The sequence below is a fragment of the Equus caballus genome, chromosome 15 (assembly GCF_041296265.1).
Source record: "Equus caballus isolate H_3958 breed thoroughbred chromosome 15, TB-T2T, whole genome shotgun sequence".
Classification (NCBI taxonomy): domain Eukaryota; kingdom Metazoa; phylum Chordata; class Mammalia; order Perissodactyla; family Equidae; genus Equus; species Equus caballus.
Window position 1 is genome coordinate 43,624,536 of NC_091698.1, and position 20,524 is coordinate 43,645,059.

Here is a 20,524-nt window from a genome sequence, read left to right on the forward strand (position 1 = left end):
ATCAAAAAGAAAGGAAAAAATGGCCACTACCCGGCCATTTGTTAGTGGGTGTTGTGCTAAGGTTTGCCTCGTGGAGAGGAAGTGCTTTCAGACCACAGTGACGAAACTGGGCATTCAGCACACGGGCTGTAAGTCTGGACTGGGGGACAGGGATGGTTATTAGTCATAGGCTATTGTGACTAGGATTGTTTTTACTATTTTAAGTGTTTTAAGACCCCAGGACTAGAGGGAGTGTAAAAACCAACCAACACCCACATTTACGGTGCAACATATTTATATTAGGAAATGTTTACTGATATCAATTGGCATCAATTAAAGCAGTTTTAAAACAATATCCCCTCAAAAATAACCATATTTTAAATGCATGACAGAAGATAAAGTACAAGCTCCAGTTTGCCACATGTATCCAAGGCCTGGGCTCAGCCGTCACAAAGGCTGCAGCAGCCAAGGGAGAAGCTCATCCCACACATGTCCCTGGTCACTCATCCAGCCAGGCGTATCCACTGCAGTGATAGTCAGCTGCCAAGCAGAGCATAACGCTGTAGAGTTAAGAACTAGCTAGAGGAGTTGAGGGGCAGTGAGCTGTATCAGTAAAACATTTATCAGTGCCCACTGATCCTGAGAGAAAACATATCAGAGATAAGATCCATCCTGTTCCCAACAGAGTTGGAATAATCCAAGAAGGTTTGCAAAGTTCATGCTACTTTGGTAAATACCGGGCCAAGGTACATACTGGAAAACGGTATTGTGACATGCAAGGGATTGAGGGGTGAGGTGTGCATGTGCAATGAATTCAAGGACATAAAATGCATGGCGTTTTGTTGCTGGAGTACTGAAATGCCCATAACCTAAAGGAAATACTGATTGGTCCAGGTGCCAGCTGCAGTTTGGCGCCATCTGGTGGCAGTTGTCTGTTCAAAGTCAGTCCCTGTGCTCTATGGCTGGGGGCTTCTAGAACAACCCTGGGGATCCCAGGAATATCATGATTTGATGTCATCTGCCAGACTGACCAAGAAGAGCAATCATGGAGCATAGTACAGATTTGGGGCCTTCCTTCCTGTCTCCCTGCTTCCTGAGACAGGGTCTCCCTCTCCACCACATCTCTTACCAACCCAAGGCAAGAACCTTAACCCACCAAAGGAACTTTGTGGCCACCACTATCTCTAGCCAGCCCACTGGGCTCCATTCTGGAAACCAGTCCTCCTCCTTCATTTCCTCAAAGCCCCACTGACGTGGAGTTGTTGGGTGAGGCGTATTTTTACAGAAGATTTTGGGAGTGATTAGGCAAGTCAGAGAATTACAGCACAGGACAGGATTGCACTCTCTTGAATTTTCCCTCAGAGACCACTGTTCCTTGTGCTATATTGAGCAGTCCTCACTACAGGAAATTTCTCATTGTCTGTCCCTTTAGAAGTCACTGCTTCCAACCATGGGGCTCACACTTGCTCTCAATCTCTCATCTTTCTCTCTCTCTTTCTTGTTACCTGTACACTTGATATTTTTTTTTACCACAGAGACCAATTTATCATTTTTCACCCCACCCCAAATTAAGCTTCTGGCCTATCTTACCCCAAACACAATAAGGTCCTCAACCGAACCAACCACCGTCTAATTTGTTCTCCTCTCTCAGCAATAGAAAGCTTACAGAAGCTTTGTAATTCAGGGTTTGTCTTTTCTTTAACATATCCTCCAAATAAAAATTTCAGACGGGAGTGCTAGCCAGCTGTCCCCACCCAACCCCACCCTGCCCCTAAGCAGACTGAAGAGAGGAAGGATGTAAAAGAAGGAGCTTAGTTTTTTTCTGCTGGAGCCCAGTGTTTAAATTTCTCTTGTTAGAGTATTTCCAAATTCTACCAGGAGCCATTCCTGGCAACGCATCCTCTTTGGGACCTTTCTCTTTCCCTGAGAGAGCTGACCAAGAAAGAATCTGAAACTAGGGCATCAGGCCCTGGGCCGATCCATAGCATCCATCACAAACCTGCATCATGGGAGTGGATGCTGGGATGAGCCAGTGAATTTACCAGCTGATAATCTTCTGGAAGATGCAAATAACTGAAACCGTCCCCTGATCCTCTTCTTAAGAAATGTGCAGGTCTGGAGATCTTTTATTTTTGGTAACTAAGTAAAATAATAAGAGATCTGTACTGCCATAAAGAAAAGATGTATTACAAAGCCACAAAAATTGGATGGTGCAAGTCTGACACCAGAAAGAAGAGATGGATCATGGAAACAGAACAAAAGCCCAGAAACAGAACCAAGGATGTATGAGTGTGGGAGGCAGATGTACAACCTCAAATCAGAGAGGAAAGGATGGAGTACACAATAGAGGGGCTGGGAAAATCTTACGCAGTGGTTGGAGAAACAAAATTGGTGCCTTTTTTCATACTGACCAAAATAAATCACTAATAGATTGAATAGTTACATGCAAATAATCAAATAAATAAACTGGGAGAAAATCTAGGTGAACATTTTCATGCTTTTGGTATGGAAAAGGCCTTTCTGAGTGTAACATGATAGAAGCCATAAAGAGGTTCTTACAAATTAGCAAGGATAATATGAACACCCCAGTGTAAAACCAAGTAAATTATACAAGCAGGCAATCACAAAAGAAGAAGTGACAATGACTAAATAACAATTATAAAATTCCAATTTACAATGAATCAAGAATATTAAATGTAAATTAGGGAACCTCATGTAAACTATCATGTTGGCAAAGACTAAAAGACATCCCCAGCACAGCCTGGCAGAGCACAGGGACATCTCATGAACTGCTGCTGGTGGTATAAACTGGCACATATTTTCTGACAAGTGACAATATATACCAAACTCTTAAAAACACTTTAACTTAATTCTAACTAATTAATTCTTGGGAAATAAGAACGAGAGCAAAGACGTATATTTGAAGATGTTAATTATAGTATCAATTACATATCAAAGCATTGTAAATAACTCAAATGTCCAAATTAAAAGACGAACTAAATAATGATGTACCTCCATAAAATGGACTATTCTTACAGTCATTCGAAATTTTGTTACAGAAATACAGTTATTGACGTAAAAAGATGATTGTGACAGTGTTAAGTTTGTAAAGTAATCTAAAATATACTCCTGTATGTACAAATGCAAGTGTGTGTGCATATAGATAGAGGAAGATGGTAATCAATTTTATTAGAATTTATTTCTAGATGATGGGATTATAGGAACTTTTGAGGGTTTTCTTTTAATGCTTGTCTATATTTTCTAATTCACAGTGAATACGTAGTACTAGAAATGAGTAAACCATTGATTAAAAAATGAAGCAGCACGAAATGCTCAGGCCTCCAGGCTCTCTGCCTGCATGACTTGCCTTCAAGGAGATCTGGGCACTCTCTGTGGAGGACGCCATCAAGAGGGCTTCTTGCTGGGGAAGGGGATGGACCAGCTGAGAATTCTATGTCCTCAGAAGCCTGAGATGGTGTCTTTCTATCAAGTATTTCCTTGGTGCCAGTTCTGTGAAGGGAATTAGAGAGAAACATCACTGAGCTCTGCCTCCAAGGATCATATTATCCAATCAAGCAGCCAAAATTAAAAAGGAGCCTGGAGAAGGACGCCACACAGTTCTGCTGTGTGGGGACAGCACGGAGATTGCAGAAAGAATGTGCTTTATTTCCCGTCTTGATCACCCGAGGGAGCTCTGACTACCGCCAGGGGGCAGCACCATTTGGCGGTGGGGATTTAGTAAACCCAATTCTTAGATGAATTAAATAGAGGCGCTTGAGCATCTGCCTTGATTGGTGACCCCGTCCTGAGGGAGGTCGACTTGGGGGCATTTCTGCTCAGAGTTCACGCTGGATGCCGTTGACAGAGGTGTGATCCCGGCCCTTCTCTGAAGAACAGGGAGAAGCGCATGTGACCTCGTCACTATAGCCCAGGGCACAGTGGGTGACGAACCAGGGAGAGGCACAGAGGGCTTCCTTACCCCCGACCTTCTCAAACAAACACAGACGTCTTCCTTTGGGAGCTGCCCTCTCCCTCTCTTTCTTGAAACACTGGGGTCTACACCTACTGCCTCCACTTCCTCACTCCACGTCTGTCAACCCACGTGCTCTAGCCTCTGACCACCCCACTAAAATTCAATCTGCTCCCGACCTCCAGTTTCCAAAACCACAGAGCAAGTTCCGGTCCTCATTCTCCCTCCCCTCGGCCAGGCTCCACTGGCCCCTGGACTCTCCCTCCCTCCTGCCCCCATGCCTGGCTGTCCTTCCTCCTTCCCACCCTGGGCTGGTCCCCCCTGTCAGTCCTCACCCTCTCTCTCAGGACCATCCTGCATCCACACATCTTCTCCTGGTCTGGGAAACCCAAGGGTTTCAAATCTAATCTCCAGCCCAGGCCTTTTGTCCCAGCTCCAGCCAGGTCCAGCCCTCCAACTGCCTGCCTTCAAGGTCGGCATGTCCAAAAGTCAACTTACCAACTTCCACCAACAAGCCTGCTCCTCCTCCCTGGTCCCTATACCCATGATAGTCAGCCTCACTCTCCCTGATCCACACAGGCCAGCAACCCAGGTAAATTGCCCATCAGCAGCTAAGTCCACCAGCTCTTCCTCCCCCACTGCACCCCTTGAGGCCTTCCCCTCCTCCCCATCCATCCCTGCCTCTGCATCCCTGGCTCAGGTCATCGTCACTTCCTGCCTGGATCCCTGCACAGCATCCTAAAGGCTCGCTGCCTCCAGCCGTCCCTGCCCCGATCCATGCCCCGCTTTGGCCAGAGCACAAGTATCTAATCATGTCAGTCCCCTGTTTAAAACATTTCATGGTTTCCATCAACTTCAGACTAAATTACGAACTCTCCAGGCTGTCATAAAATGCCCTTCCTGATTTGGCCTCTGTCTACCTTTCCAGCCAAGCCTCCTGATTTTTCCTCACAGAGCCATGTTTGGTCCAGGCGGCACCACAGCATCATCCTCCCACAATGCCTTTTCACTTGCTGTTTTCCGTACCAGTAGTGCCCACCTTGCCATTCTCAGCCTGCCCACCTCCTGCTAGTGTATCAGGGCCTAGCCAAGCAGCACCTCCTCCAGGAAGCCTCCCTGATCAGCTTGGTCAGTGGCTCCCTTCTGCGTTCCCATTACTTTCCATGCACATAGTAATAAAACATCCATTGTATTCAAGGTAATTGTATACATTCATATACTTTTTATATTTTATATATATATTTATAAAGGCCCCTGACACCCCTCCTCAAAGTCTCCACTCCCCTTGAAGAGGTAGCTACTGTCCATCACTTCCCATGTCACACTCCTCGGCACTTCTCTCCCCTCCACCCCCACTGACTGAGCTCCTAGAAAGAGACCAAAGGCCGAGACTCTCCTCTGTGTCCCCAGCCCCACACACAGGGCCAGGTATACCATAGGCACAGAATAAATCCTTGCTGAATGTGTTAGTTGGTGGGTCGCAGCCCCACCTCCACGAGGACTGCAGGGGCTTTGGGATTTGGCTCTAACGTCTGGAAGTAAAACCAAGTGGAAGTGAACCAAGCGAACTGAGAAATATATGGCTTGTGCTTTCTTTTACCACAAAAAAACACACGTTTATCTTCAAAAATGACAGTTTTGTGCAGGAAGTAAAAAGTCAAGCAGGTATCCAGCACCTTGCTCTAAGAAGTGACGGCCTGAGGGTCGCTTGCGGAAGGGCAGGAGGACGAGGCCACTCAGCACATGTCAAAGGAGGGAAGGCCGAGAAGATGCAAAGAGGGCTCTGAGGAGGGGCGTGCTCCCCATTTTCTCGGTTTGCAGGACCATCCCAAGAGGCGGGTTCAGCTTGTGACCTAGGATGGAGTAGTGAAAGCTACAGGGCCAGAGGTTGGCACTCAGTTTAAGGAGGAGCCCCACCAGTCACAGCTGCCAGCAGGAGGCTCGATGACGACTCTCAGCCCCAATGCACAGGAGGATCACCTGAGGAGCTGTGAAAACTCCGATGCCCAGGCTGCGCTGCGGCCAGTGAAGCTCTAGGGTTGGATCGCCACACAGTGGAATTCCAAGTGATTCCAACGTGCGGCCAAGATCCAGAGCTGTGTGCTTCCAACTTGAACTTGCACTTGCGTCACCAAGTAGTCTTGCTAAAATGAACATTCTGATTTGGTCCATCCGGGGTGCGGCCTGAAAGTCTGCACGTTGAACAAGCTCCAGGGCATCACTGGTGGAGCATGGCTTTATAGCTAGTGAGCAGCAGGTCACAGGGGTATTTGAGAAGATGCTCGATGGTCACACCATATGGATATTGCAGAGAGGGCTCCTGTACTGGAAGTGGGTTGGGAGGACATCAGTGCTCTTCAGCGTTTCTGTAACAGCTGGAATCTTCCACCACCACCAACCCCAAACCCAGAGTCTTGCCCTCCTGGCCTCCTTCCCCACCCCAAGGCACCTCAAGTCTCCTGGAAGTTCATTAGAAACACCCTAGATACAACTTAATAAACCTCTCTATCTTGATTTCAAATGCTGAGGATTATTGCAGAAACTGGAACTGTTGACACTTGAATCATGAGGTGACTCCAGGTAGTGAGACATCAGTAAACCTGGATTAGTGATTAAGGCATTAAGGCCAGGGCGATCTGCAGGATTGGGGTTACACAGTCTGGACTCAGCCAGTTTATCTGTGCAATGTGCCAAGCCCGACTCGCTGCTTAAAGGAGTGAACTGGGGGAAACAGAGACATGAAGGGGTTGCGTGCCCTCCTTCTGAAAGCACTGAGAAGTCCGTGGGCAGGATTTAATGATCCGAAATGATGCGGGGTCGGTGAGCCAAGGAGTCGAAAGAAAGATTTCTTGGACTCTCAAGATCTGGCAGTAGTGCTCTTTTATTTAGAGAATAGTGTGGAAAAGCATGGGGACAGGGCCCATGGGCAGTCAGAGCTTCTGCTGCTGCCGCTTCTGCTGCCCCCGCTGGCATGGGGACAGGTCCCATGGGCAGGCAGAGCCGCTGCTGCTGCCCCGAGTTGAGGGTTAGGGCTAAATTTAAGGCATAGGTATGTGAGTCATCTCTTTACGAAGACAAAGGAAAGAACATGAAAAAAAGTTAAAATAGTATCAGTGCAGGTGGGGTCTGGTCGTTGGGTGATCCCATGACTTTTAGACAAGAATCAAATTGGATTAAGTAAAGGTCAGAAGCCACCACCCTAAATCAGTTACATGAGCTTGCCAGACAGCAACCAACTTAAGTTCTTGCCTTTCCCATCAAGAGTTTCTAGGGACAAGGTCATCTCTCTTCTTCTTCCTGGTACAGAGAGGGAGGCACCCTTTACAGATAGAGATTTACCTTACAAATGTAAATGTGTCCCAACAAGGGCAAGTTCCATTCCCCAGGGCCTCCTTCCCTGTCCCAGTTTATCAAAAGCAATCAGCCCAAAACAATCCCGATGCCAAAGAGTCATCCCTTGGGGTGGCCAATTTCAGGTCCCTACAAGCTCATCCCCCGCTTCCTTCACAAATGCAAATGTCTCTCAAAAGGGCAAGCAAAATTCCAGTCCTCGGAGCCTGCTTCTTCTTCTTCTTCTTTAAAAGTAACCAGCCTAAAATCCTCATCATAAACCAATGTGCCTAGTTCACAAAGTCGGGACAAGCGGTCCCTGCTGTCGCAGGGCTCCTGTTTCTCTCTCTGGTTCACTTCTCCTGCATCCTCGACCACTGATCTCTGCTCCAGGGCAGCTGTTAATTCTGAGAGCTGATAAAATTCTGCCTGCCAGGAACCTAGGGAATATCAGATTTGAGAGCCGGAAAAAAGCGTGGAGCCACACAAAATAAGATTACACTAGGTTCATCGACCAGCTCTCTAAAATGATGATTTTGGCACAAAATAAAAAAACAAAGTTATCTCCAAATAACTGCAAGGATATGGTAAAAATTTCTCCAAAATGTGCCAAGGTGGAAGAAACATATTTATATTCATATTTTGTAGTGCTGGAATTTCATTCATTTGACCTGCATTCATTGAGAATTTTTGGCAACCCAGACAGTGTTTGGATTGGCCATTTGCAATTTCAGTGTAAAAGGGGGTTATCTGACCAAGATTTAGGAGGATACACTTAACCTTTGATCCCATCCAAGGATCAAACCCACAGGATTTTTCCTTCATTTGTTTTATTATTTTGGCCGGGGAGGTTGTTGAAGAGTGTCTGGAGGGAGCAGAAGGTGCAAATCGGGAGACCTAGGAGCCCAGCCCTGCTAAAATGTTCTTACGCGTTTTTTAATTAAATTAGTTTTATTGTGACAAAATGTACATAACATAGGGTTGGTCCGGTGGCATAGCAGTTAAGTTCACACACTCCACTTCAGTGGCCCAGGGTTCACAGGTTCAGATCATGGACCTACACACTGTTCATCAAGCCATGCTGTGGTAGCGTCCTATATGCAAAATAAAGGAACACTGGCACAGATGTTAGCTCAGCAACAGTCTTCCTCAAGCAAAAAGAGAAAGATTGGCAACAGATGTCAGCTCAGGGCCAATCTTCCTCACCAAAAAAAAATACATATATATATATATACACATAACATAAAATTTACCATTTTATGTTCACAATGTTGTACCACCATCACCACTATTCACTTCCAGAATTTTTTCATCCTAGATTCTGTACCTATTAAATAATAACTCCTGTCCCCTCCCCACAGCCCCTGGTAACCTCTAATCTGCTTTCTGTCTCTATGAATTTGCCTATTCTAGATAGTTCATATGAGTGGAACCATACAATATTTGTCCTTTTGTGTCTGGCTAACACTTTGTGTAATGTTTGCAAAGTTCATGCATTTTGTAGTATGCGTCAGAGCTTCATTCTTTTTTAAGCCTGAATAATATTCCATTGTATGTATTTACAACATCATATTTCATTTATCCTTTTATCTGTTGAGGGACATTTGGGTTGTTTTCACCTTGTGGCTGGTGTGAATAGTGCTGCTGTGAATGTGGGTGTGCAAGGCTCTGTTTGACTCCCTGCCTTCAGTTCTTCTGGGTGTATATCTAGAAGTGGAATTGCTGGGTCGTATTCCTGCCTTATTCTTAATTATCCCTATTAGAGCATGGGCAAGCTAATGCTCTACCTGACTATAACAATTTTTAGCTGAAAACAACTCCATACTTTTTGTTCTTTTCAAATGAATAACAAAATTACTTTTTCTCCTTTAAAAAAAAAGGCTGATAATAGCGTTTTCCTAATGATCTGATCTGTGATTTTCCAAAGGGCGCTTTGTTTTAAAGTGCAGATTTATTCTTTTTATGCAGGAATGGTGAGGCCAACAGATAAGGAAAAGATTGCCATTGAAAAGATAAAAGATCGTTTATTACTCCCGGTTGCCAAGAGGAAAGGTCATGCCCCGCCCTGCCGCGTGGCCACGGGCAGAGAGCTGGAAACTGCAGGAAACCTGTATGGTGTTTTCAGGGAAAGAATGGGTGAGGCGGGGTAAACAGGCTTAGGACTGGCTAATTTGAATCATTTCAGTGGGATCCCAGTGTAGGGGCTGCCCCCAGGTGTCTGAGGTGGCCCCTGGGTGACTAGGGCGGGCGGAGGATAGAATCCCGCAGTGTCAGAGCCCAAGAAAGCAGGCCGGCTTGGCATTGCATCAGTCAGTTTGCATATGAAAGGCACACTAGCAGGAGCTACCTCTAAGAATTAGCTAGCCCTGGGCAGGGCAATCCTTCCCAGATCAGCAAGGCCTCAGATGTCAAAGTGTCAGAAATACGGTTAATACACACTTGAGTGAAGTCATAAAATCTCAGACAACAATGGAGTCCCCATCTGCCTGCAGACCTTGAGTCTGAAACAGTGGTTCTCACCACTAGCGGTATACCAGAATAACTCGGGGTATTTTCTAAAATAATGGTTTCCTGCTCCCATACTCAGGCCAACTGAATAAGCATCTCAGAGCACTGATCATTTTAAAGCCCGCTCCCCACCCCAGGGGTGACTCTCACGTGATTCTGAGAGTGAGAACCCTTGGTCACGGACAGCATTTCTCAAAGTCTGACCCGGGGCCAGCAGCAGCAACATCCCCTGGAATTTGTGATAAATGCAGATTCTCAGGCCCACCTCAGACCTGCTGAGTCGGAAACTCTGGGTGGGGCCCTGCCCTCCATGTTGGTGCGAGCCCTCTGGAGATGCGGAAGCTGCCTCCAGTTTGAGGACCCCTGCTCCAGGGTGAGAGGCGGTATCCTCCATCACCTCCCTGACTGGGACATGGATGCTCCGCGCTCTGAGGCAGCGGCCCCCCACAGCTCAGCTAATATGTTTTGATCACCAACCAAGTATTTGTCTGCATAATGTGGGGGTGGGGAGGCGGGGAGGAGAAGTAGGCACAGCCTGGAGGTCCTCGGGGTCTCCCTGCCCCCAGAGTCTCCAAATGCTTTGATTACAAGTGGCGTCTGTACAGCAATCGGAAAGAGGGGCTGAGACCAGGTAGGAAACCCAGGATGCGGTCCCTGCCTTGGTGGCTGGAGAACCCAGAGGAGGTGACACTCGAGGGGGACCTTGAATGCCTGGTGAGACTGGAGCAGCCCTCAGCACCCTGCTTTGCTGACTCGGGGGTTCATTACTTAAGAACTCTCCAAGTGTTTTCAAGTGGCACATTTTACTATTGTCGAAGAAAATAATCCATAACCAATCTATAAATGAAAATTCGGGTGAGTTTATTCTGAGCTTAAATCTTAGGATTATAATCCGGGAGAGTCTTTCCACAAAGGAACAGAGCACTCCAAAGAAGTTGGGGTACACAGGGTGGTTATATACCCTCAAAGAGGGTGTTTCACATATGATTGAAATGTCCCTCCCACAATAGTCACAAGATTGCCCTGTCGGCACAGCACTTGACGGACACAGCAGGTAGGGGGTCTGCTATCTTGGTGGGCGTAGCAGGAGGCATGTCTATTGTGTCGAGCTGGGCGGTCACAGGTCAGCACAGCAATCAGTTTCTAGCCTAAGGAAAGATGCTTAATCCTTAAGGAGACGCCAACATTGGGAGGGGGGAGGGAAGTTGCACCTTTATCTTAAGGGCCTTTGCTCTTGCCATAGGGAATCTCTAAAGCAGATATACAATGCATGCTCAACGGCCTCGGTCAGGCCCTTTTGGAAAGACAAGGTCAGGTCAGGCCGAATTAGGTTTACACAAAATGGCTTCCTCATATACTCCAATATATCCTATTACTTGCCATTTTTATTTGTCACTATCCAGGGGAGGCTGAATAAGTGGTAACACTGTGAAGTGATTGAAAACAGACTATTGATAAAGGAGAAATTGAGTGAAGAGTGGGTTTTCCATTTTGAAAAAAAATCCTTGCAGACAATAAGCATAAACGGAGTGGAAGAAAATATCCCTAGGTGACTTTCTTTCAGTGATGAGAAGCTGGCCCTGGGGTCCCCGTTCAGCCTTCTAATCCCAGCTCCCCATTTCACCAGCTGTGAATTCAGGAAAGTTAATGAAATTTGAAACTTTGGTTTCCTCAGCTACAAAATGGGATTATGATAGTACCTACCTAATCATTTGTCTTGAGGATTAAATAAGATTCTGCCCAGAAAGTGCTTGCCATTTTGCTTTTCACTCAATAAAACTACTATTTCTGCTATTAATGCTATCGTTAATTATTATCAGCACAGTGACCTAGAGCAACCCTTCCAAAATGTTAGCTGTTATTATTATTATCACTATAAGGAACGCTGTGCCTCTCCATTAAACTCACATGGAGGGAAAGGCCAAAACTTGCCAGACGTGCCAAGAACTCCCTGAGAAAAATATTCTTTCTCAAAATTCAAAATCTTATTCGAATGTTTGGTTTAGAAGGAGTCTTTCCTTAAACAGAATAGGATAAGTTATGCTGTTGCAACAACCCTAAAAGTCCCTGTGGTTTCACACTGAAAGGTTTATTTCTTGCTTATGTCCCAGTCATACTCAAGTCAGTTGGTCTCTGTCGTCATGGAGGCTCAGAAACCCAGGCAGCCTCCATCTGGAGACATATTTTTAAGATCCAGACTTAGAAGTGGCTTACATTTTGTGGCTTTCACCCACTGATCCCAGTGCTAGGATAAGTCTTATCTCTCTCCTCCCAGCTAATTATTCTTATCTCTGTGAATCCATTTGTAATATAGCATGAATTAGGGCTTGCCAACCATCGTGGTGGTTCTCATCTGTATGTGCTAGTTGGTCTACATCCCTGCACCTAAGTTGAGCCTATGTGTAATCTGATAGGTATAAACTGAGTGGCACAATCACCTCCTTCATTCTAGAGCATCTATTTCCATTAAGGCAGCCTAAGTTTGCATTATTTTCTTCGGAGGGGTAAGTAAGTGATATTGACTTTAACATCAATTAAAACTGACGTAGAGCTACAACAGATTCAGTTTCCTCTCATCAATGTTTATTCTTCTCTTTTCAATCTGAACAGGAATCTCCATTATGGGAAAAGTCCACAAGAACAACCTAAGTTGAAGAGATTTGCTTTCTCTAGTTTACCCATGAATATCACCCACCCACCCTATGCGGGTGGCAAGCCTCCTGCTGTGTGCCTTATCACTCAAGCTTATCAATGACTGAGGAAGGTAGCTGGTGAGGCGTCACCATCCCTGTTATTGCTTAGACGACCCCTCCCATCCACTTCCTTGCAGGTACCACATCTGCGTGACCGTGCTGATCTACTTCCTCCCCTTGCTGGTGATCGGCTACGCGTACACCGTGGTGGGAATCACGCTGTGGGCCAGCGAGATCCCCGGGGACTCTTCTGACCGCTACCACGAGCAAGTCTCTGCCAAGCGCAAGGTGAGCAAGGGGCAGGTGGCCCCTAACCCACCTTGGCACAGGTGACAGGCTGCAAGCACAAGAGCCCAGAGCCTGAGGAGGCCCAGAGGCAGCAGGCACGAAACATCCCTGGGTCTGGGGACCAGTGGAGGGGACGGCAGGGGAGGAGGGGTGGGAGGTGGGGGAAGGAAAAGATCTTTCTTCTGTGTATCTGTATCCTTGGCCTGTCTGTACAGGCCTGAGCCACCCCACTGGCGCCTCAGGAGTAATTGCAACTGTCAAGCCATCCAAACACACACGCACACACGTATTTAACTACAAAAGCACTGAAGAGTTATGCAGTCCTCTTTTTATTATTTATTTGAAGTTTGACAAAATAATACGTTTGTATGGTTCAAACATCAAAAAGTATTAAAAGGAACGAAATTTTAGTGATGGAGAACAGATCGGAGTTGTCAAAGGTCTGTCCTGGGAGGAAGGTTTGCCTATAAAGGGACAGCATGAGTGTGTTTCTTTGTGGTGATGGAGCAGTTCTGGGCCCTGATTGTCGTGGTGTTTTCTCTTATCTGTACAGGTGATAAAGTTTCATAGGACTATACACCAAAAAAGTGAGTGTGTGTAAGAACTGGCAAAATCCAGATAAGGTCTATAGTCTAGTTAATAGCTCTGTGCTAGTGTCGGTTTCCTGCTTTTGATCATGTGGGTTAGTTTTGTAAGATGCCATCTTTGAAAGAAGCTGGGAGAAGGGTACCTGGGATCTCTCTGTACTACTTTTCAACTTCCTGGGAGTCCTAAATTGTGTCAAAATTAAAAGTCAAAAAAATATCTTGAGTCCTACCACGAAAAGGCTCTCTCCTTTCTATGTCCTCCATCTACCCAGTTCCGAAATGCACACACACACTCATATACACACGCACACACTCACACTACGGTAACCACTGGTTTTTGTTTCTTCTTAATCCTTCCAGATATTGTAATGCATTTGTAAGCCCAATAAATATAAATTCTTTTTTCTCTTCTTCTTTTTCACAGAGATAATAAATACACACTATCCTTCCCTCACTTTCTTTGCTTGATATTCTCAAGATGTTTGAAAATCAGTATAAAGATCTTCCTCATTCTTTTTTTTTTCTTTTGGTGCCTCTTTGCATAGTGTTTCGTTGTGTGGATGCTAGGTAGTTTTTCTCTGAAGATTTTTTGGGTATAAAAAGGAAGGGGTTACATCACCCTGTGTTCATGAAACCTTCTTTGAAATCCCTTTCAGCATCTGGAGCTCCCTCGCTGCAGCTGCCTGAGTCCCGTCCCTCCTCCCTCCCTCCCTCCTGCTGAGTCTGCAAGTGCCCACCTGGCTCCTTGCCGCTCCTGCCCTGCCCTCCCTCCCCTTTCTGGGTCTTTCCTTCCTGAACACCCATTCTCCTTTGCTCATTAATCTGGTCCCTCTTAGCCTCTCCAGCCACTGCCCAGAGGGACAAGATCACCCCGTGGTGCTCAGACATGAGTGTGTATTACAATCCTCAAAGGGCTTGTCAAACAGAATTCTGAGCCCCACTCTTAGAGTTTCTGATTCAGTAAGTCTAGGGTGGGGCCCAAGAATTTGCATTTCTGACAAGTTCCCAAGTGATGGTGATGATGCTGGTCCTGTGGCCACACTCTGAGAACCAGTGACATAACCAAAGTCCTTTGGTACCATATATAAATGGTCTTTCCTCCGCCTTAAAGAGGGTTATTATAAATACTTCCCACCCTATGTTGCACTGTGCACAGTGAGGGGGCGGGAGAAGAGAGAAAGTAGCCATGAATCAAGGAGGATGTGCTGGTGGTCTCACCTGTCTCGCTCTCTCGCCAGGTGGTCAAGATGATGATCGTTGTGGTATGCACTTTCGCCGTCTGCTGGCTGCCCTACCACATCTTCTTCCTCCTGCCCTACATCAACCCTGATCTCTACGTGAAGAAGTTTATTCAGCAGGTCTACCTGGCCATCATGTGGCTGGCCATGAGCTCCACCATGTACAACCCCATCATCTACTGCTGCCTCAATGACAGGTGAGGACCACGGCCCCCATACTCTCTCCAGGGGCCGCAAGATCTTCTGTCTATATAACCGCAAAGCAGCCAACCTAAATGAGCAAAGCCGGCTGGGAGATAAGAAAGAGTGGTGGGACTGCAGAAAACTAATCACCACACTACTCAGTCCTGCTGATGATCGCCATGCAGGAATACGAGCCCCCAGAGGGCATACATCTTTTTCTTTTCCAAGAGGAACCAGAAATCCATATTTTTGCGTGAGATCTTCTGGCTTTTGAACACTGGCAACTAAGTCAGTGGGGGTAGGGGTGCAGATAAGAAAAAACCCTCTGTTATTGATGCATATAACAGGTCTGCAAGCCCAAACCAGTTCATGATCTATGAGTTTGCTCACTCTGCGTTATGGATCCAGAGAGGGCTGTGTGTCGAGAGAGAGAGAGAAAGAGAGAGAGAGGTGGCCCTGGAATACCACAACCCACAGGGCATCTTTCCCTTCTCTGGTCTCTCACTGTCCTCTTCCCATCATACAGTCTGGGCCCCTTTACCCAGTTTCTTCCAGCAGTTCCAGCAAGACAGAGTAAGCAAAGAGGAGTTAAGGTCTCAAAGGCCTGATTCTGTCCTTACTTGGTCCCACGGGTCAGGAAAGCCATCCCCGAAGCAGAAGCCAACCTCGGACAAGTAAGAGAAGGGAGAGCCCATCAGGAATGGGGGTCAGCAATAGGGAATTCACAGCAGTGTACAGAGTCCCCAAGAGGGAGCTGAGATGCCATGATGGCAGCTCAATCCATCATCCGGGGCACACTCCAGCCTCCATGTGGCAAAGGAGGTGGGAGAGGAAGGAGGAGGGATAAGATGCCTGTCATCGTCTTTATAGCCATCGGTCATCAGCCTAAGAAGTGCCTTCTGTGAATGAGACACTCGAGTGCTATGAATTTGGAGGCAGACATTCTCATAAACTTGTCCAAATGCTCTCTGTTCGTCCAACTCACAGATTCATCTTTCGTCTGACAGCCTGGCAACCCGCCTAAACATTTTTATGTTATATCTCCCAGTTTGTCTTAAAGTAAAGGCTGATTCTCCAAGTTTAGCAAGCAGGGAAACTGAGGCACACTGACAGGACATGATGGGTAGAAAGTCATCCTCAGTCGTTGGGCTACTTGAGGGAAAGGACTGAGTCTTGATGTGTATTTTCACTGCCCGGTGACAAGCACAGTTCTGTGCACAGAGTAAACACTTGCTGGCTGTTTTTGTTGATATTGAATGGGCCCAAAGTTGGCTGACCCTGAGCCTGTGGGAGCAGCATAGTTGGCGGCTGCCCTCAGTAAAGACGCGTTTCACGTGAACCTGGGTTCTAGTCTTGGATTTGACCTTGATGATTGACCTTTAAATCTTTGTAGCCTTAGCTGTCAATTAGTTTAAAAAATAATCACACAGAGTCACATTTGGGTGTGTCCGGGTGTTCAAGAGCTGATGCAATGGTGGAAAGGCTCCCTGAAAGCAGGCCATCCCCAAGGGTCACCTCTCCATCTGCTCTCTCTCCAGGTTCCGGCTCGGCTTCAAGCATGCCTTCCGGTGCTGCCCCTTCATCAGTGCCGGCGACTATGAGGGGCTTGAAATGAAATCCACCAGGTACCTCCAGACCCAGGGCAGCGTATATAAAGTCAGCCGCCTGGAGACCACCATCTCCACAGTGGTGGGGGCCCATGAGGAGGAGATGGAGGACGGCCCCAAGGCCACACCCTTGTCCATGGACCTGGCCTCCAATGGCTCCTCTCGCAGCGACTCCAAGACCGTGCCAGAGAGCTTCAGCTTCTACTCCAACATGCTCTCTTAGACCATGGGGGCCTTCAGTAGGTGTAGCCACCACCATCTTTGTCTTGCTTCACTTCACGCATGGATAATTCTTTGATCTGGAGACCATCAGAAACACCTTAACATTGGGGCTTGTGAAAAGGGTCAGAATGGGTTAGGGAAAACATCCCACCCTAGAGTCAAAAAACCTAGATTCTTCCATGTCTTTGCCACTCCCAGGCTGTGTGACCCAAGGCACATCATTGAACTTCTCTGAGCCTGTAAAATGGGAAGGTTGGACTAGATTTTTTCTATAATCTATTCTAGGATTCTAGAATTAACTTGGGTGGCAGGTGGGCACTCATTTCAGGACGAAACCCGTAGTGCAGCAAGAGACCAACTGATCTGTTCGATTGGAGCTCCGGTCTTACTTCAATAAAGTCATTCTCAGTCTTGCTCAGATTACCCTCCTTTAGTTGGTGGCTCATATCACATCAGCCTTTAGTTGATGGGGTGAACAAAGAAGGAACCACATAAAATCTGAATGAAAGATTTAACCCCGTCTTCTAAGCAGCCATGAGAAGAAGGCATACTTCTGCCCCCTTTTGACATGTCTATATTTCAGTGCGTTTAAACCTCATGGGATTGAAAGCCTCAGGTTCATCTGCATCATGTCCCCAGTGACTGTCCTGAGCAACCGATGCAGGTGGAATATGTCCACTGATACCAGCTAGTGTCGGTTAGGGACCAAGGGTCAGGAGACCTGTGCCATACTTAATCTGTCTGAGCCGCTCTTTCCTTATTTGTAAAACTATGGAGCTGAACGACATCATCTAGACATGCCCTCAAGTTTTAACATTCAGTGGTGCAATGATTCTATGGGTTTTGTATTTGTTTCACCAAAATCTGGTCGTCTCACAAAGAATAGAAGCCGCAAGTCTAGTGACTTCACACCCAGCTCCTGGAGATACAGCAACTGCTGAGACCACGTGTCGATATCCATATCAGACATTCTCCTATTTATGCTAAAACCAGGAGTACTTTCCTTCTCCTGGAAGGTTTTGGCCTTTGACAGAGCAGACGACTTTGTGTCAAAGCCTGCATATCTCCATCAGGCTTTAGCAGGCCAAGTCCCACAGTTGGAGAATGCCATCAGGGGGACAAACATGTGGGCTCCCCACTCTGGCCTTTTGGCTATCTTAGGACAAGGGCACTAACCCAGAGTCTTAGCTTTACACTAACAGAAGGCATGTGCTCAGAGGCCCATTGCGTGAGGAGGTTGTACCCCGCAGCCATTCTTGTGTGAAGAGGCCACCGTGCATCTCCCTTCAGACTCTCTGACTCTCCCTTTCCTGTCCCCATGGCAAGAAAGTGCCTAAGAAGAAATTGTCAAGGAGTTGTGGACATCCTCTCTATGGAAGAGGTTAGAGTTGAATGAATTCAGCAAGGACTATTGAGGACCTAACAAGGACACCTGCTCTGGACTTGGCCCTGAGCTGGGAACACACAGCTCCTTCCACTCTTGAGGAGCCCACTGGCCTGGCTGTTGCTAGCGGGGCCAGGCTGCCCAGCAGGCATGAAGGCAGCTGAGAAGCTGATTCTCCACAGGATTCTAAAGACCCACACTCAACATGGGTAATCAGGCCAAACTCTAGGACCTTCAGAGAGCCTTTTGGATGAGAGTTCCCTGTGATAATACCAAATGGAGACGCCAGTCAGTCCAGGGGAACTAAAGGGATGTGGCTGAACAGCATCCGCAGTGCACATAATAAGAGGGAATATGGGATGCTCCTCGGCAGTTTCAAATCTGATAGAACATCCCCTCTGAGAGAGCCCGGCAAGACTTCCTCTGACCCATTCTCCAACATCCATTTGACTTATGAAAACGTTGTCAGCTCCCATGTGTGAGAAACACCATGATTTGCACTGTGCATGGGTCTCATTATCATAGAAATGTGTCACCCTGTGTTTATCTCCAAATGTTTTTTCCTTGACGTACTATTCCGTAGTAACAGGATGTAAGACATCATGGGGCCATCTTTGTTATACTACTTCCAAACTGTGGGATCCAGTTGCTGTCAATGTGTTATGTGTATTGTGCCAATCTCTCCTCCTCCTCATTCTCTCACAGAGAGGAGCTGATGTATATCATGGACTCACAGTAGGACCATAGCAATTGGGGTGTGGGGCGGGGAAACCTTTATGAAAGGAACTAATGGGCAGGAGCTTGTCCTCCTCACCCCCACCAGCATGCAAAGACATGCTGGAATGTCCTTCCTCTTGGGAGGACTGAGTGGAATCCTGGGAAAAGGGGACTGGGGAGCTGACCTCATTGACCTGACTTTCAGGAAGAATCATGTAAGTAGAGAGGGGTCATTCCTGAGGTTTCTATGTTTTCCAGCCTGGGATCCTGGAAAGAACTTCCAAGCAGAAATAAAGTATGTATTTGACTATCTCATGCCTTGGTCTCATCTCCAGGGAACCTAAGCCCCCTACGAGAGGCTGAGTGGGGTGGTACTACAAACCTTAATAACTGGCATAGCTAAAAGGATGGAGCCCAACACCCAACAAACTCCTAACTCCATGACAAAATGGGTTGGCAAGATTTGGGAACTATTTCCAGGTGGGGATCTGGGATTGTGTGAAGTGACCAATGATGTCACCTGTGAGTAGAGCTGTGTCAGTTCAGGTCCTCCCAGAAGCAGACACCAAGAAAGAGTTAGAAGTGCAAGAGGTTTGTTGCGGGAACTCCTGGGAAAGACAAAGGAGAGAGGAAGCTGGAGTCAGCAAGGGAAGCCAGGAGAGCACTGTGCCGATCGGACCCCTGTGAAGACAGGGGAGGGGAGAACTGGGCGGGAAGAGCCTCCGACTGCAGCTCTGAGAAAGGCGCGGCAGCCCAACAGCATGCAGAGGGTACCCACAGAGAAGCCCCGCATTGGCGGAAATGGCCAGGCCTGGGACCCCCGCCCCCATGCTGGGTCACCAGCTGGGACCTCTCTGGGGAGAGAGAGGGGTCTGCGTTTGAATGTTGTGGTGGGTCCTGAAGGCTCTGTCGCCGGAGGCTGGCAGCTGACTGCACTCCCACAGCCAGTCTCTCTTCAAGGGAGACCTGAGCTGTGACTTCCACAACAGCCACGAGAACTTTGGTCCAGCCCCCTATGTTTGAAAACATGTCAGGAAACCCTTGGCAGTATTAGAAACTTCCATGGTAATCTGTGAGCCCTGGCAGCCTGCCTCCTACTTCCTGGGCCACCCTGAGCCACCTCACCCGTCAGGCACGCTCCCTCAAAAGAGCGCTGGGCAGCTGCTAGCAGACTTGCAATGACAAAGATTGGAAAGCCTTCGAAAGAGGGAGTTTTGAGGAGAATTTAGACAGCTACTCAAAGTATTTAGTATCGAAAACAAGTAATAAAGATGTTTCTGTTTAAACTAAAGTATCTTAAACTGGGGTGCCTAGATAAGCTTCAAGGAACCCACAAATCCCCTTCAAGCTCCCGACAAATTACACGTAAAATAGTGCAGGCGTGTGTGATAAGAGACGCAAAACCTGAAAACTTCTCAGAAGAAAACATTCACCCTCTGCTCTCCAGAGCAGGGAAGAAATTCAGTTGTCTATAGGAGAGGGGCGAGGAGCCTTGAGACCTTCGGAGCCCACTGAGAGGTAGGCGAGCCCCGGGAGAACCAGAGTGGCTGGCGGGAACCTGGAAAGAGCTTTGCAGCAAAGTCATAACTTATCTCAGGCGCTCAGACGAGTTCAAGCTGTAAAACGTCATTAAAGATGTTTGTGGCAGTAAAAACACCAAATTCATGATTAAGGGATGTGCTCACTCTTCCTCATGGAAAGATGAGTATTTATTAGCTGAAGAAAAACTAACCTTGGTTACAGACAGGTCAGCAAATAATACCTGTGGAGTAGGGACGTTCCTGTGGAAACACAAGGACGTTTTCCTTTAGTCCTGAG

The 20,524-nt window shown here is 47.1% G+C and overlaps 1 protein-coding gene across 1 annotated transcript in view; it reads left to right on the plus strand.

The window, feature by feature from the left end:
• The window catches only part of TACR1 (tachykinin receptor 1), a 155,649-nt gene extending 136,633 nt beyond the window's left edge, over positions 1 to 19,016 (plus strand). The window contains exons 3-5 of the mRNA XM_001499680.5: positions 12,618 to 12,768; positions 14,594 to 14,790; positions 16,315 to 19,016. Coding sequence (XP_001499730.1) covers positions 12,618 to 12,768; positions 14,594 to 14,790; positions 16,315 to 16,606 — 640 coding nt within the window. The 3' untranslated portion in view covers positions 16,607 to 19,016. The remainder of the gene's footprint in view (positions 1 to 12,617; positions 12,769 to 14,593; positions 14,791 to 16,314) is intronic.
• The last annotated feature ends 1,508 nt before the right edge of the window (positions 19,017 to 20,524 follow it).